This window comes from Sander lucioperca, chromosome 5, assembly GCF_008315115.2.
Source record: "Sander lucioperca isolate FBNREF2018 chromosome 5, SLUC_FBN_1.2, whole genome shotgun sequence".
Lineage (NCBI taxonomy): Eukaryota > Metazoa > Chordata > Actinopteri > Perciformes > Percidae > Sander > Sander lucioperca.
Window position 1 is genome coordinate 44,722,946 of NC_050177.1, and position 13,636 is coordinate 44,736,581.

General features: G+C 42.1%; 1 protein-coding gene across 4 annotated transcripts in view; it reads left to right on the forward strand.

Moving 5' to 3' along the window:
• The window catches only part of LOC116038903 (chloride channel protein 2-like), a 62,724-nt gene that overhangs the window by 18,394 nt on the left and 30,694 nt on the right, over nt 1-13,636 (forward strand). For all 4 annotated transcript variants that reach the window (XM_036001499.1, XM_031283612.2, XM_036001497.1 and 1 more), the window contains exons 3-7: nt 7,653-7,784; nt 9,819-9,947; nt 11,216-11,349; nt 12,159-12,236; nt 12,605-12,683. In XM_036001499.1, the coding sequence (XP_035857392.1) occupies nt 7,653-7,784; nt 9,819-9,947; nt 11,216-11,349; nt 12,159-12,236; nt 12,605-12,683 (552 nt within the window). The remainder of the gene's footprint in view (nt 1-7,652; nt 7,785-9,818; nt 9,948-11,215; nt 11,350-12,158; nt 12,237-12,604; nt 12,684-13,636) is intronic.

Below are 13,636 nucleotides of genomic sequence, written 5' to 3' on the forward strand. Positions count from 1 at the left end.
CCAATAAAACGTCTCATAGAACTTACTCATTTAATTTTTAGCTTTTAACTGGTGACTTTTAAAGCTTGACTGGTTCTGCCCCTGCAGCTATACTCCACATCTATCATTCCCTTATGAGGCAGAGCCCAGTCGTGCATCATCAGCCAGGGCAACTTTGCCCTTTCCAAAGCTGTGGAAAAGCTCAGTGGATCATTTTGCTCAAGATCAGACAATCAGAGTAACTTCTGAATCATCATTTAAAAGATGGAGGCTTAGTAATCCTGGAGGTAATTTCTTAAAGATTCCTTACCTGCAGTTTTCTACCTGCAGTTACTGTGTCGGCTGGTGCAGTTTGCAACCACAATTTGCTGTTAAGTTTTTTAAATTGAAATCAGAAATTGTCTTTAGGACATAATCCTTCATTGATTGTGGTTACAATAATGTAAGAGTACTTATGGTTGATCTGAGTGTTCAGTAGAAAAGAGTTGCTGTTGAGCAAGTTTTTAAAGGTGCAATATGTAATACTGACAGCTAGTGTTTAAAATAGTTACTGCAGTACAAATTCAAAATACTGGAGAGAGTCATCTCCCCCGTCCCCTCCTCCCCAGACTCGAAGTTCACGTTGGTTGCCCCGCTGATACCGCAGCATCCACAATGTTGCTAGACGCTTGTCTCACATAGCCAGACATTACTTCACAGCACAGCGGAGTAGCTAACGTTAGATGCTTTCTATATTGACAGTCATAAAAGCCTGTGCTCACGCGGAGCTCTGTACCCAACTGACAGGCACACTTTTTCAACTAAGAATTACGGCTGTGTCGCAATTGTTTTTGCGAGTAACATTAAGGAACTCGGGTATTCTAGCTATATAATTCAATATGAGTACACAAATGTTGAAAATACATAAAATGCCCGTCCCTTGTAGCCATGATAAATTAGCCTGAAGCTAATGCTTACCTGTTCAGGAGAAAATTAGCCAACTCGGCGTCCTATTGGGCTCTACTCTGTCTCCATCTTTCAAATACAGCTCCAATATTTACCCAGGGTTTGTTAAATGCCATTTTTTTTAGGTTGGGTAGAATCTATCTCCGTTGATCCTGTTCGTTTGTTTGCTGCTATCATGGCTGTACTAATGTTACAGCTGTAGCGCGCTGGGTTTATGTGTTTACAGGTATATCTGGCAACCCCGGCCTGGCTGTCAAACTGGGCAGTTGATAACAACACACAGGCCAAAACACAAACAGAAATTCCATCACGGAATGAACATTTCAAAAGGAGAAAATACTGGCATTAGCATAGTTGTCAGAAAAGATAGTATTTCAACTTGGCATGTCTCCTAAATAGCTGATGACACACTGGGGTCATTTTTGGATTTATTACAGTAAATATATTACATGGACCTTTAACTGAAGTATATTCTAAGTTGTGTTGATTTAAAGGCAAAATGTATCCAGTACCACTTTTGCTACCAGTTTTCATTCATTTATACTTTAAATGGTTAACGTCCTCCACAATGCAATTGTTCCTTCAACTGGGAACCATTTAACACATTTAATTCCTCAAAAGGTACGTTGGTAAAATTGTCTGATGTGATCAGCTACTGTATGTAAATGGAGTAAAGAGTAATCACACGAAGGTCAAAGTCCCCAGTGCTATCCAATAATACGTTAAGTTTACTGTAACTCTGATTTTAAGTGATGTCACATATATAGTAAGCAGTTCTAAGGATACAAATACCACATGGGACTGAATAGTCCAGTTGCTTTTTATGCTTTTTATACAGGACTCCCTACTGTGACTGGCCATGTGAGCATTTTATTTGCATTGGCATCAACAATGTTGCTTCTTTTACCCAGCCAGAATAAAGTGCATTTAACAGATGAACAGAATAATTGACCAGTTGACATTGCTATTTAGAAAGCTCTGTGCTGCCTCTAAAAATATCTAAATTTAACAAGGATTGCCAAGTATTTTCAGTAGTAAATGTGTCCAGGAGAGCTGAAAAATGAACCAAAATTATATTTATCACTGGTTTAATCTTTAACAATGTGTTGCATTTAATAAACTTAACATATTTTGTAAAACTCTAATCTGCAAAGTAACTAGTAACTCAGGCTGTCAAATAAATGTAATGGAGTAAAACTGACTATTTTCCTCTCAATTGTAGTGAAGTGGAACGCGACATTACATTTATATACTGAAGTACCCAAAATTGTACTGAAATACAGTACTTAAATAAATGTACTTAGGTACTTTCTACCACTGCCTGCCTTTCGTACATCAAAGGCTTTTTTGTTATGTCCACTTTTCTGTTCCATTAGTGTCAATGAATTAAATTTGATTTATATAAGAATTGGTTTAGTGAATGACTTCTGTATGTCAGGGTTTTTAACAATTGACATGGCTGCTCATACAGGGAGTAAAACATTCTGGCCTCATAAGAGAAACTAGAAACTTCGAGCAGCAGAGCCGGATGTATATTCACACCACCAATACCTCCATTTGGAGACCATAAACTGAAAAACAAGTGTTTTCACTGACTGTTGGCTGTTCAGTCACCCAGAGTAGTCCTTTGGGAAATCTTGTTTTAGTGTCATCTGGCCAAAAGGGTGCAGCATTGAGCTTCACAGCGGCACATTCAGAAGCAGGTTGAAGGTAGAAGTTTGTGAGTAAAGACATGGACCTAGACGGAGTGTGATCCTGGCAGTCCTCTCTTCTTCTTCTGTGTGTGTGTGTGTGTGTGTGTGTGTGTGTGTGTGTGTGTGTGTGTGTGTGTGTGTGTGTGCAGCGTAACAAAGTCTGTTAAAGGAGCTCAGCTGAGAACAGACATGAAAAATTAAGCTGACAAGAGAAACTTGCCCTGACACACACACACACACACACACACACACACACACACACACACACACACACACACACACTCTCCCCCAGTTAACCTACACCGCTATGTCATTTAAAGGTGCTCTAAGCGATGTTGGGTGACGGCACTTCTTGTTGATGTTCAAAGAATTTTCAAACAAAACAAGGCTAGCTCGCCCCTCCCTCCTCCTCATCCCGTTCCCTCTCTCTTCCTTCCGTGCTTCCGTGCACTAACCCCCCCAACCCCCACCCCCAAATTCTTCTTGTCGGTTATTGGCTGGAACGCTGGAAGATTGTTTCTTATGTTTGGTGGTGCAGGTTGGCCAGTTTGTTTTTGTTGCCGTGTGTGGAGCCTGGGCTGTCTACAGAGACCGAGTTTTTTTTCAGTGTGTTCAGGGGACAGGCAGCTCGTGGATAGTGAGGAGATGTTTGCTGTAGGTAACAAAAAATGTTGTAGCCTAAAAAACACGTGACATCGCTTAGAGCACCTTTAATTGGTTACAAGACACACACACACACACACACACACACACACACACACACATTTTGCATTAGCGTTTTGCTTCAACAGGTGTGATGTCAGCATGAGCTCAGCATGGTGCCACATGATGCTATGGTGACCGACAGGCGCCTAGCGACCAACAGTGAATTACATGCTCTTATCTTCTTTCCTTCCTTCCTTCCTTTTCTTTCTTTTTCATCTTTTTTTTGCTTTCCTTGTCTACTCTCCTCTATTTGTCCTTATCTTCTCCCTTTCTTCCTCTCCCTCACTTTCTCTCCCATCTTCCTCCTGTCTATATTCCTCCACTCACCCATCATTGGTCATGTGAAAGCAGGCTTGAAATGGCAGAGCAAAGAAGCACCTGATGACCTGGGAATGGACACATTTGTCACGGGACACACACACGTGCACACATGTACACTTTGATACTCGTTAACCAATGACACTTCCCATGTTGCCACTTTGGTGACCTGCACGGGGTGCAGCTTCATGTGTTTTGTGCACACATGTGCAGGGTGCGAACTACGGGGGAGCTAATAAGCTTAATAAGCTTAATAAGACATGGGCTCCCCTGAAAACGTGATTTGTGAAATTTTGGGGGGGTCTCTAAAAATACTGACAATGTCATTTTGACATGCAATTTCAGTTTTCTGTGATGTGATCATTGTGGATTATTATGTGTAAAAAATATCATTCATTCATGCATGACGACGATTTAAACCTAATTCACTTCAATAAAGCTGTAACTATACATGCTATACTTGTCATGAGCATCAAGGCGTGGCAGCTCTGCGGTGCAAATTCAACTCATGTTTAGCACATGTTAACTCAAAGATTCGTAGAAAAAATATGCTCTGAATTTGGTTACGCCAGGTTATAAAAGTATAAATCAGCATGGTTGTGTGCCTGCAGAGGACTGAGAATGGAAGTGCTGCAACAGTAGATACGGGGGGCGGGGTAGAGGTGGGGCTGGATGGGCAAAATGAAGAGAAAGAAAGAGAAATGAACGGATGCAGAGCGAAAATGGAAGAATGATTTTTTTTTTTTTTTTTAAGATTATTTTTTGGGCATTTTTAGGCCAGGACAGTTGAAATGAAAAGGGAGAGAGAGGGGGAATGACATGCAGCAAAGGGCCTGAGGTCGCGGGTCTAACCCAGGCACGCTGCGTTGAGGAGTAAACTTCTATATATGGGCGCCCGCTCTACCTACTGAGCTATCTGAGAGCCCGAAAAATGATTTAAAGGAGAAGCAGTAACTTAGGGGGAAGAGTAAGGAGAAACCAAAAGAGAGAGGAGGGAGGAAAATAAATAAAAGAAAGAGACAGACGGGGGAGTTGATGACAGAGGTCTGATCAGCTGTCTCCAGTGTTCACCGAGATCTTTAACACCTTACTGGAGACATGCCACATACCAGCAAGTCCTCCACCATCATCCTTGTCCCCAAGAAAACAAGGATCACAGGATTAAATGTCTATACCCGTCGCCCTGACCTCTGTGGTCATGAAGTCGTTTGAGTGCATTGTTCTGGCTCACCTCAAAACCCTCACTAACCCACTCCTGGACCCCTTGCAGTTCCCCTATAGAGCTAACAGGTCTATAGTCAACGCAATCAACACGGCTCTTCATTTCATCCTCCGGCACCTGGACTCCTCAGGATCCTACACCAGGATCCTGGTTGTGGACTTCAGCTCTGCCTTCAACACCATCCTCATGGTTCTGCTACAGGACAAGCTGACCGAGCTGCACGTGCCTGACTCCACCTGCAGCTGGATCATGGTCTTCCTGTTTCACAGGAAGCAGCGTGTGAAGCTGAGGAAACACGTCTCTGACTCTCTGATGGCACCGGTTCCCCTCAAGGCTGTGTCCTTTCCTCTCTGCTCTTCTCCCTAATTAATACTAGTTTAAATGGAGCGGTTCATCTTAAAGGAAATTTCTCTCTACACTTAAAGGAGAACTCCGGCCAATTTTTACAGTAATCTTGATAACTATAAATATTCGAGACCTGTCGATAGAAATAAAAACGAGCCGAATCAGTGCTAGCATCACGGAGCTGCTGCGCTAATGCCCAGAGCTCCCAGTTAGCTAAAACGGCAGTTATGGGGGCATAAGATAAAGAATGCCTTTGTGCCTCCTAATAGACACAAAATGCAATTAAACTGTCTGTGCAACATGAACAGGGCCCTTACATAACAACAAGATGCGTTTTCAACTCAGACATTGTTTAAATTCACCTACCCTGTTAGCTGCTAGCTGCCGTCTGGGATGAGTGAGTGTGTTCAGCCAGGCTTCGGTAATAATCATCACGCAGCAGTTCCTTGTGTTTATTTGTAGCATATATATCCATTTTGTGTATGATCCATCTGGTGTTGGTGAGCAGGAGGCTATTCAGCGGCAATCGGTGTGGCTTCCTTCCTTCTGCTTCCTCCCCGCCCTCCTCGCTTGCTGCGGCAACAATCCAACGAGCGTCCGCTGGTCTGGTGGATGTCCTCCAGAAAGCTGTTCATGCCATCGCGGCGATAAACTGTAGTTTATTTTCCCCTCAAAAATAGGTAATTGAGCACTGTAGTGGTTATGACCATACTAGTGACTATGTAACTACATAGAAACTGACCAAATTATGTTTGTGCCTTGTACAGTAATAGCGTTACTGAAAGCTAGCTGTAGCTCGCACTTTGAGCAGCTGCCTCTCTCTTTCCAACTCTTGTGAGGCTAGTTCTTCATCTGTATACTCGGGTTCGAATAAATAAGGATGACCATCAAACTCAAAAGGCTCTTCCGTGTGTTGTATATCTGCTATATTGTCCATATTTACGTACTGCAAGCTTCTTCCCTTGTGAACACCTCCGCTCTCCTTCGCCAACACCAGATGGATCACACACAAAATGTATGTATATGCTACAAATAAACACAAGGAACTGCTGCGTGATGATTATTACCGAAGCCTGGCTGAACACACTCACTCATCCCAGACGGCAGCTAGCAGCTAACAGGGTAGGTGAATTTAAACAATGTCTGAGTTGAAAACACATCTTGTTGTTATGTAAGGGCCCTGTTCATGTTGCACAGACATTTTAATTGCATTTTGTGTCTATTAAGAGGCACAAAGGCACTCTTTATCTTATGCCCCTATAACTGCCGTTTTAGCTAACTGGGAGCTCTGGGCATTAGCTGCAGCAGCTCCGTGATGCTAGCACCAATTTGGCTCGTTTTTATTTCTATCGACAGGTCTCGAATATTTATAGTTATCAAGATTACCGTAAAAATTGGCCGGAGTTCTCCTTTAAAGGTCCTATGACATGCTGCTTTTTGGATGCTTTTATATATGCCTTAGTGGTCCCCTAATACTGTATCTGAAGTCTATTTCCCGAAATTCAGCCTTGGTGCAGAATTACAGCCACTAGAGCCAGTCCCACAATGAGCTTTCCTTAGGATGTGCCATTTCTGTGTCTGTAGCTTTAAATGCTATTGAGGAGGAGAGAGGGGGGGCATGGTGGAGGGTGGGGGTGTGGCCTTGACCAACTGCCATGCTTCGCTTGTTTGCAAGCCATGATGTATCTCTCTTTCTAATGGGCGGGCAAAGCAGAGAAAGGGGAGGTAACCTTTCCCCTTATGACGTCATATAGGTAAGATTCCAGAGCGGCCCAGCAGAGCTTACTTTTTCTCAAAGGTGGAGCAGGATACCCAGGGCTCGGTTTACACCTATCTCCATTTCTAGCCACTGGGGGACCATAGGCAGGCTGGGGGAACTCATATTAATGTTAAAAAACCTCATAAAGTGAAATTTGATGACAGTCTTTTCCACATAATTAGTGTCAAACATAGTTAGTAACATAGAACCTTCAGGTAAATTAAAGTGTTACCCAAATTGCCAAGCTCTTTCCTCCCCATAGTTTTTGTTTTCAGTTTCAATGGGTGGTGTATGTGTGTGTGCACTCTAGATCGATCACATTGTTCACCCATCCATCACGTATCAGACACCACTGAGTAAATTTGGAGGAGAAATTATAGATTTACCATTTTCAAAAATGTGTTGACTCCCCTATGGGGATTACTGCTACTCATCAAAACAAAGTAAAACAGTATTCAGGATTGAGTGGATTATTGGGCAGCAACATCTTTACTGTTGCTCAGCACTTCAAGCTGTTGGATGGAAACACAGCAACTGTTGTTGGCCAGTGTTGCCAAGATTGGCTAATAGATCCAATACTGTTTGCACTGTCCAAACCTCAGTGCCATTTCCTGGGTAATGTCGTTGTAGTGTGTGTTTTTGTAGTCCACTAACATGTTATGTTGTGTTCTTGCCATCTCTGTAGTCTGCACGGTTCGCTGTCTGAAGTTCCTGATCTCACGGGTCGGGGAGGACTGGATCTTCCTCATCCTGCTGGGACTCCTCATGGCCCTGGTCAGCTGGGTGATGGACTTTGGCATCAACAGCTGTCTACATGGTGAGGCAAGGAGGGAGGGAGGGATTGGATTTTGTACTAGCTTTGGGCATAAAGAGTGTTAACAAATGAGGAGGAGGAGGCAAATGCATGTAATTTCAAAAGTACAGGATGCGTTGTTAGAAACAAGGAGGGGATACATTATTTATGATGGATGTGGATGGATCCAGACAGGGAGGAAGGGATAGAAGGTTGGAGAATAACAAGGAGGGAAAAGATGCAAGGGTAAACTTTATTTATGAAAGTTCCCATATTGTAGTGAGATTGTCTATTTTGACTATAAAGCAGGTTGAGGTGCTATATTAATACTGTGAAAGTATCAAAATGCTCCATCCACAGAGAAATGCACAGAGCCCATATTCAGAAAGGGTGCCTTTAAACGAGCTGTTGAGACTTCCATACGGTTGATGTCACAACTATACCATATAAAGGTAAATGGGTGACGCAACTTTACTACTGTGCCGTCACAGTCATTTCCTGTATGCAATGACGGTCCAGAGACTATGACAGTACAGATGCGGAAGACCTGAAAACGCTGACCAATCAGAGCAGACTGAGCTTTTTCGGGAGGGGGACTTAAAGAAACAGGTGCCAGTTATACTTGTTAGTGTGTAGTTTAGTATAAATCTGTCCAAGCCTTTTGTTGATTTAAGGTGTCATTAGAACCTGCAGTTCTCTCAGATTAATTTCATTCAGCTGGAGAAACATATGAGCCATCCAACATGTTTTTATTGCAGTGGGTTCTGGAAGATAAACTCTGGAGATAACTGTATAACATTGCAATGAAAAGGTTTGTTTTTGAATGATCTGGCCCAACAGGAGCTCGTAAATAGAGCTATATTGTATTTAGGATTGAGCCCTTGGCACAACCACTGGAACTTAGTGCAGAAGATATCAATGTGTTGCCTATGGTGACTTAACACATTTGTTAAAGGGATAGAAGCAAGGGGGAGTAGTAGGCTCTAAGGAAATGAAGATAGTTGGGGAAGGATTGGAGAAGTTAGTGGACCAAGTGAGGGAAAGGAATGAATAAAGGAAGCAGGGAGTGAGTGATTGATGGCAGAAAGAAGCAGTCAAGGTGGATCAAGGGATGGATGGAAGGCCTCTTATGGTATTAATCATCCAGGGAGGAGATGATGTGAACGGGGGATTTGAGTCAACTCTACATTCCAGGAAGAGGAAGGTAGACGTCTTAAAATGATGAAGGAAGTTGTAAGAGCTGATCTGAAGTTTATGGTGTAGGCCTACACTTTTAATTGGATACAGAACATGACTAACCACCTGCAAAAAATAATTTCATTTGAGCAAACAAACACCTATTCCGTGCTCAATAAACATATTTGCATGTTTGCTATTATCCATATAAATTTGCAATAATAACCCCTCTCACACAGTTTACTCAAGTCGTGTGCCCTCTAAAAAACTCTTTCTCTGCGCGCAGTCAGACGCTGCTACGCTCGGGTCATGTCTCCCTCTCTCTCAACCTCTTCACTCTGTGCGCGCTCAACTCTTACACACTCAAATTTTCATAGCGTTACAAGTGTGCCTCTCCAACTCTGCACGCAGAGAGAGTTTTTGAGAGGGCACATGAGTAAACTGCGTGAGAGGGGTTATTATTGCACATTAATATAGATAATAGCAAACATGCAAATACATTTATTGAGCACGGAATAGGTGTTTGTTTGCTCAAACGAAATTATGCCCTTAGGAAACGCACACAAATATTTATAATTTATAATTTATATATAATTTAATTTATAATTTGTTCCTGTCTTTTAATGGTTCATGACAGCTCTTCTGGATGTACATTCAGCTCTGTGTGCATGTGTTTAGTTGTGTGTGTGTGTGGGTTTTCGCATTCCAATTTGTCCTCCTGACATGTTTACCCTAACTAATTAAATACTTGCAAGACATATAAAGTGTACAGTATATATTCATACAGGCAAACACTCTTTCTTACTGTGTGTATTTTGTATTTTGCGTATATTGGATTGTGGTTTACATGTCTGCCCTGGTTTTGTGTGTGTGTGTCCACAGCACTGATGTGGATATACAATAGTCTGGACAGTTACGTGTTTCTGCAGTATCTGGCCTGGGTCATCTACCCTGTAGTCCTCATCTGCTTCTCTGCCGGATTCGTCCAGATTCTTGCCCCCCCAGCTGCTGGTACGACCAACACATACAAAAACATATAAACAAAGCACATACATAAAGAAAACATACAACACCAAAGACATTTAAAAAAGGGACAATAGAATCAAGTGTGTTGAATTGTGCTTACAGTACTGCTACACAATAAGTTAAAAGATATTTGGGGCTTTTGACTATTGTTCGGACAAATCAAGCCAATTTGTAAATGTCACCTTGGCCTTTTTGAGCATTTTCCAGTATCTATATATTTTGTAGACTAGGCAATTAATTGAGTAATGAAATAAATTAAATCAATAATTGCTCTATAACCATTAGTTTCAGCTCTATATTACTGTAGATACACTCAAGAACAACAAAGGTGCTTTCATATGTACAGCACAGTATTCAGATTTGATAAGTTGATTTAACACTGAAGTCAGGCGACCAAGATGAAACAAGAATAGCAGTCATGTCCCAAAATGGCATAATGAACTAAGATCAGCACATTTACCAACAAAGCAAATCTGTAAATCCATAATTTCCATCAATGTTTGAAATAGCAAAAATCATCAAGGTTACATTTTGTCAGATGTGGGAAGAGTCAGACTGTATATGGAGCTTTCCTTTAACATAGGCCTCTATGTGAGATGTTCTAAAATGTGTGTGAAGGCCTGAATTTGACCTCAAAAGATGATTTCTGGACCTATTTAAACCATAATCTAGCCCGCTCCCTGAGAGTCCTGGAAGAAAGGGCTCACCCATAGCAGGGGGTACTGGGCATGCAGAGCAGACACTTTGAAAACTGTACACCTTATTAATAAATTCAGTTTTTGTACTTCTCTATCTTAAAACTGTGAAGTGAAATTAAACCCTGATAGCTCTCGTATTTCGTATATTGCTTTTTCTGCTACCAGACTGATGCCACCTTGTATTGTAATGAACTCCTACTGTAAACACCTGTGTCTACAGTAAATTGTACTTGCTACAGTGCAACACTACTGTGACACACTGTAAATCCCCTCTGCACCTCTTTAGGCTCTGCCCCTAAAGGCTCTGCTTGTTCCCCAGGGGGCCTCCTCTTCTTCAGTATCAGATGAGGGAGGGAGAGAAATTCTCTACGAGTTCTGCGCACAATTAGTAATATGCATATCTCCCACAATTTTTAACTATTGCTTTAAGGCTACTGTGTAACATATTTGGTCTGTTGGTGATGCCAGTATGTGTCCACTTACAGTAAAGGTCAGTTTGGTTTCTCTTTAATGAGTTGACAGTCAGCGCTAAGCGCCCACTGTGCTCCCCTGCAGGTTCAGGTATTCCAGAGATGAAGGCCATCCTGCGAGGAGTTGTGATGAAGGAATACCTCAGCTTAAAAACTTTCGTGGCCAAAATCATTGGCCTCACCACTGCTCTGGGCAGCGGCATGCCCCTGGGCAAGGAGGTAACACATACACATCAGCTTTACCCGCTCTATGGGCCCCTATACTGTACTGTATGCGTCCATGTGTCCACACAGGCACAGCAAAAGCTGACAACTATGTCAGCCAATGAGTCAATCAATATGTGACTCATAAGATGGAGATGAAATGCAAGCTGCTCAAATATGCTTTCATGTTTTTGTCTGTGGTAGTGCAAGTATGGGTGTGTGTGTGTGTGTGTGTGTGCTACTGACACACATACACTGTCCATTACAGAACCATCTCAATATGGCTGACTTTGTAAAAGTAAACAAAATCAATTTTCCACTTTATTTTGGCAATGCCAGCAAAACCTCAAATGCTGACCCATATTAAACAACAGTTATGTTGTGTTCTAATACAGTTTCAGTGATTCACAGTTTTAGAAAATTAGTTTGCAATACAGAATCCGGACTGGCACCCAGCTGCCATCAGGTTTGAATGCCAGCTTACACAACATCCATTCACTAAATTTTAGCACAGAATACCAGCTGTTCAGACTTCAATTCAAATCATTCTCAGTCATTGAAAACCCACGCAGCTCGGAGTGCAGGAACACTGGTTGAACAGGTTGGAAAATGCAGGAGCATGATGCGATGATGCTCTCACTTTTAATCCTGTTATTTCCACTTTGAACACCCCCAGAATTTTAATATTCACTGCAGACTTTGTTGTTGTTGATGTGTTTAGTTGATAGTTGTTATGTGCTCTCTTTTGTGTGGCATAATAAACAGGAGATAGCTTCTGAACTTGAAGCATGTTGTAACCTGTTTGTTTTTTTTTGTCCTGTCAGGGTCCGTTCGTACACCTCGGCGGTTTGTGCGCTGCTGTTCTCATGAGGTTCATGTCTCTGTTTGGGGAAATCTATGAGGTAAGTCTCATTCTTTTTCTATGTCCTTAGTGCCCTTCTTTTCACTCTTTCTCAACTGTGTTTTACTGGCAAAACATCTATTTTTCATTTTTCTTTTCATTACATTGCCATTTACTGTACACTGTTCGTTTCTTCACACTTTTTTTCCCAGTAGATTAAAAAGTGGTATAAAGTTATTGTGTGTTCAATGTGTTATATTTCATTTTTAATGTGTTCAGATTCTACCTTTTAATTTGTACTCTGAGCTAATTACTTAAATGGCTCAACGTATCAAAGTATGACTGAAATAGTGTGTGTGTGTGTGTGTGTGTGTGTGTGTGTGTGTGTGTGCGTGTGTGTGTGTGTGTGTGTGTGTGTGTGTGTTTTAGAATGAGTCAAGATACATTGAGATGCTGGCAGCGGCCTGTGCTGTGGGAGTGGGCAGCTGTTTTGCTGCCCCCATAGGCGGTGAGTCTTCAGAGAGGTTTATAGTAACATAAGTCTGGCTGGCACACAATACACTGGAGGTGTTGTATCATATATCAACTGAACATTATACAATAACACAGAGTGAGCTTTACATCACTCAGTGGGGATATTGAAGTGAATGCAATATCTCTGTCTGTACATCTGATATCATCACATGTCATCATGACATTGTCCAGTTAATACCATAGACAGTCTATGGCTAATACTGACCTGAAGAAAAGCAGCTAAAAGGAGTCTCATTCCAAGCAACACAACTCTTCACACATGTCTCAAAACAGGCAAAACAGGCACTTTGAACAATCCTCATTGAGACAGCACGCACGTAACTCAGAACACACTGAGGGCCAGATGTACTAACACTAGGCTAACTTCAGGCGTATTTGTTTCGCAACGTGCGCGTAAAAGCATGGCGAGGTATGTACAAACAGGCCGCACTGAAGTAAAAGCGCAGACTGCCTGTCACGGGGACTGAAAATGGCAAATTGCGCTTTTCCACGTCATGCATATGCATTCGTAGGAGGGTGAAGGGGAAAGTAAAAAATACATCAAATCTCCGACTCATCGTTCACATTCCATTCCAGCAGTTGTTAAACTCCTCGCTACATTATAAATATTGGCATCAGGATCATTTCAAACAGTCATAGCATTAGCAGAGGGAATATCGCAGTCTGCACTCAGCCGTATCATAGCACCAGTACTTAATGCTTTGCTACAGCGCAATTTACGGTGTAGTGGGCGGAGAAAGGCGCTGATTATCCGATGAACTGCAGGTGTGGTAAATACGACGTGAGCTGAAGTATCACAGTGTGCGCTTTCTGCGGGTTGGCCATGGCGCTGATAACGCTACATTCCCAAATGTACGTACATCTGGCCCTGAGAGTAAAAACACTAGCATCAAACACCAATACAGAAATTAGAAACTTTTCATCTCT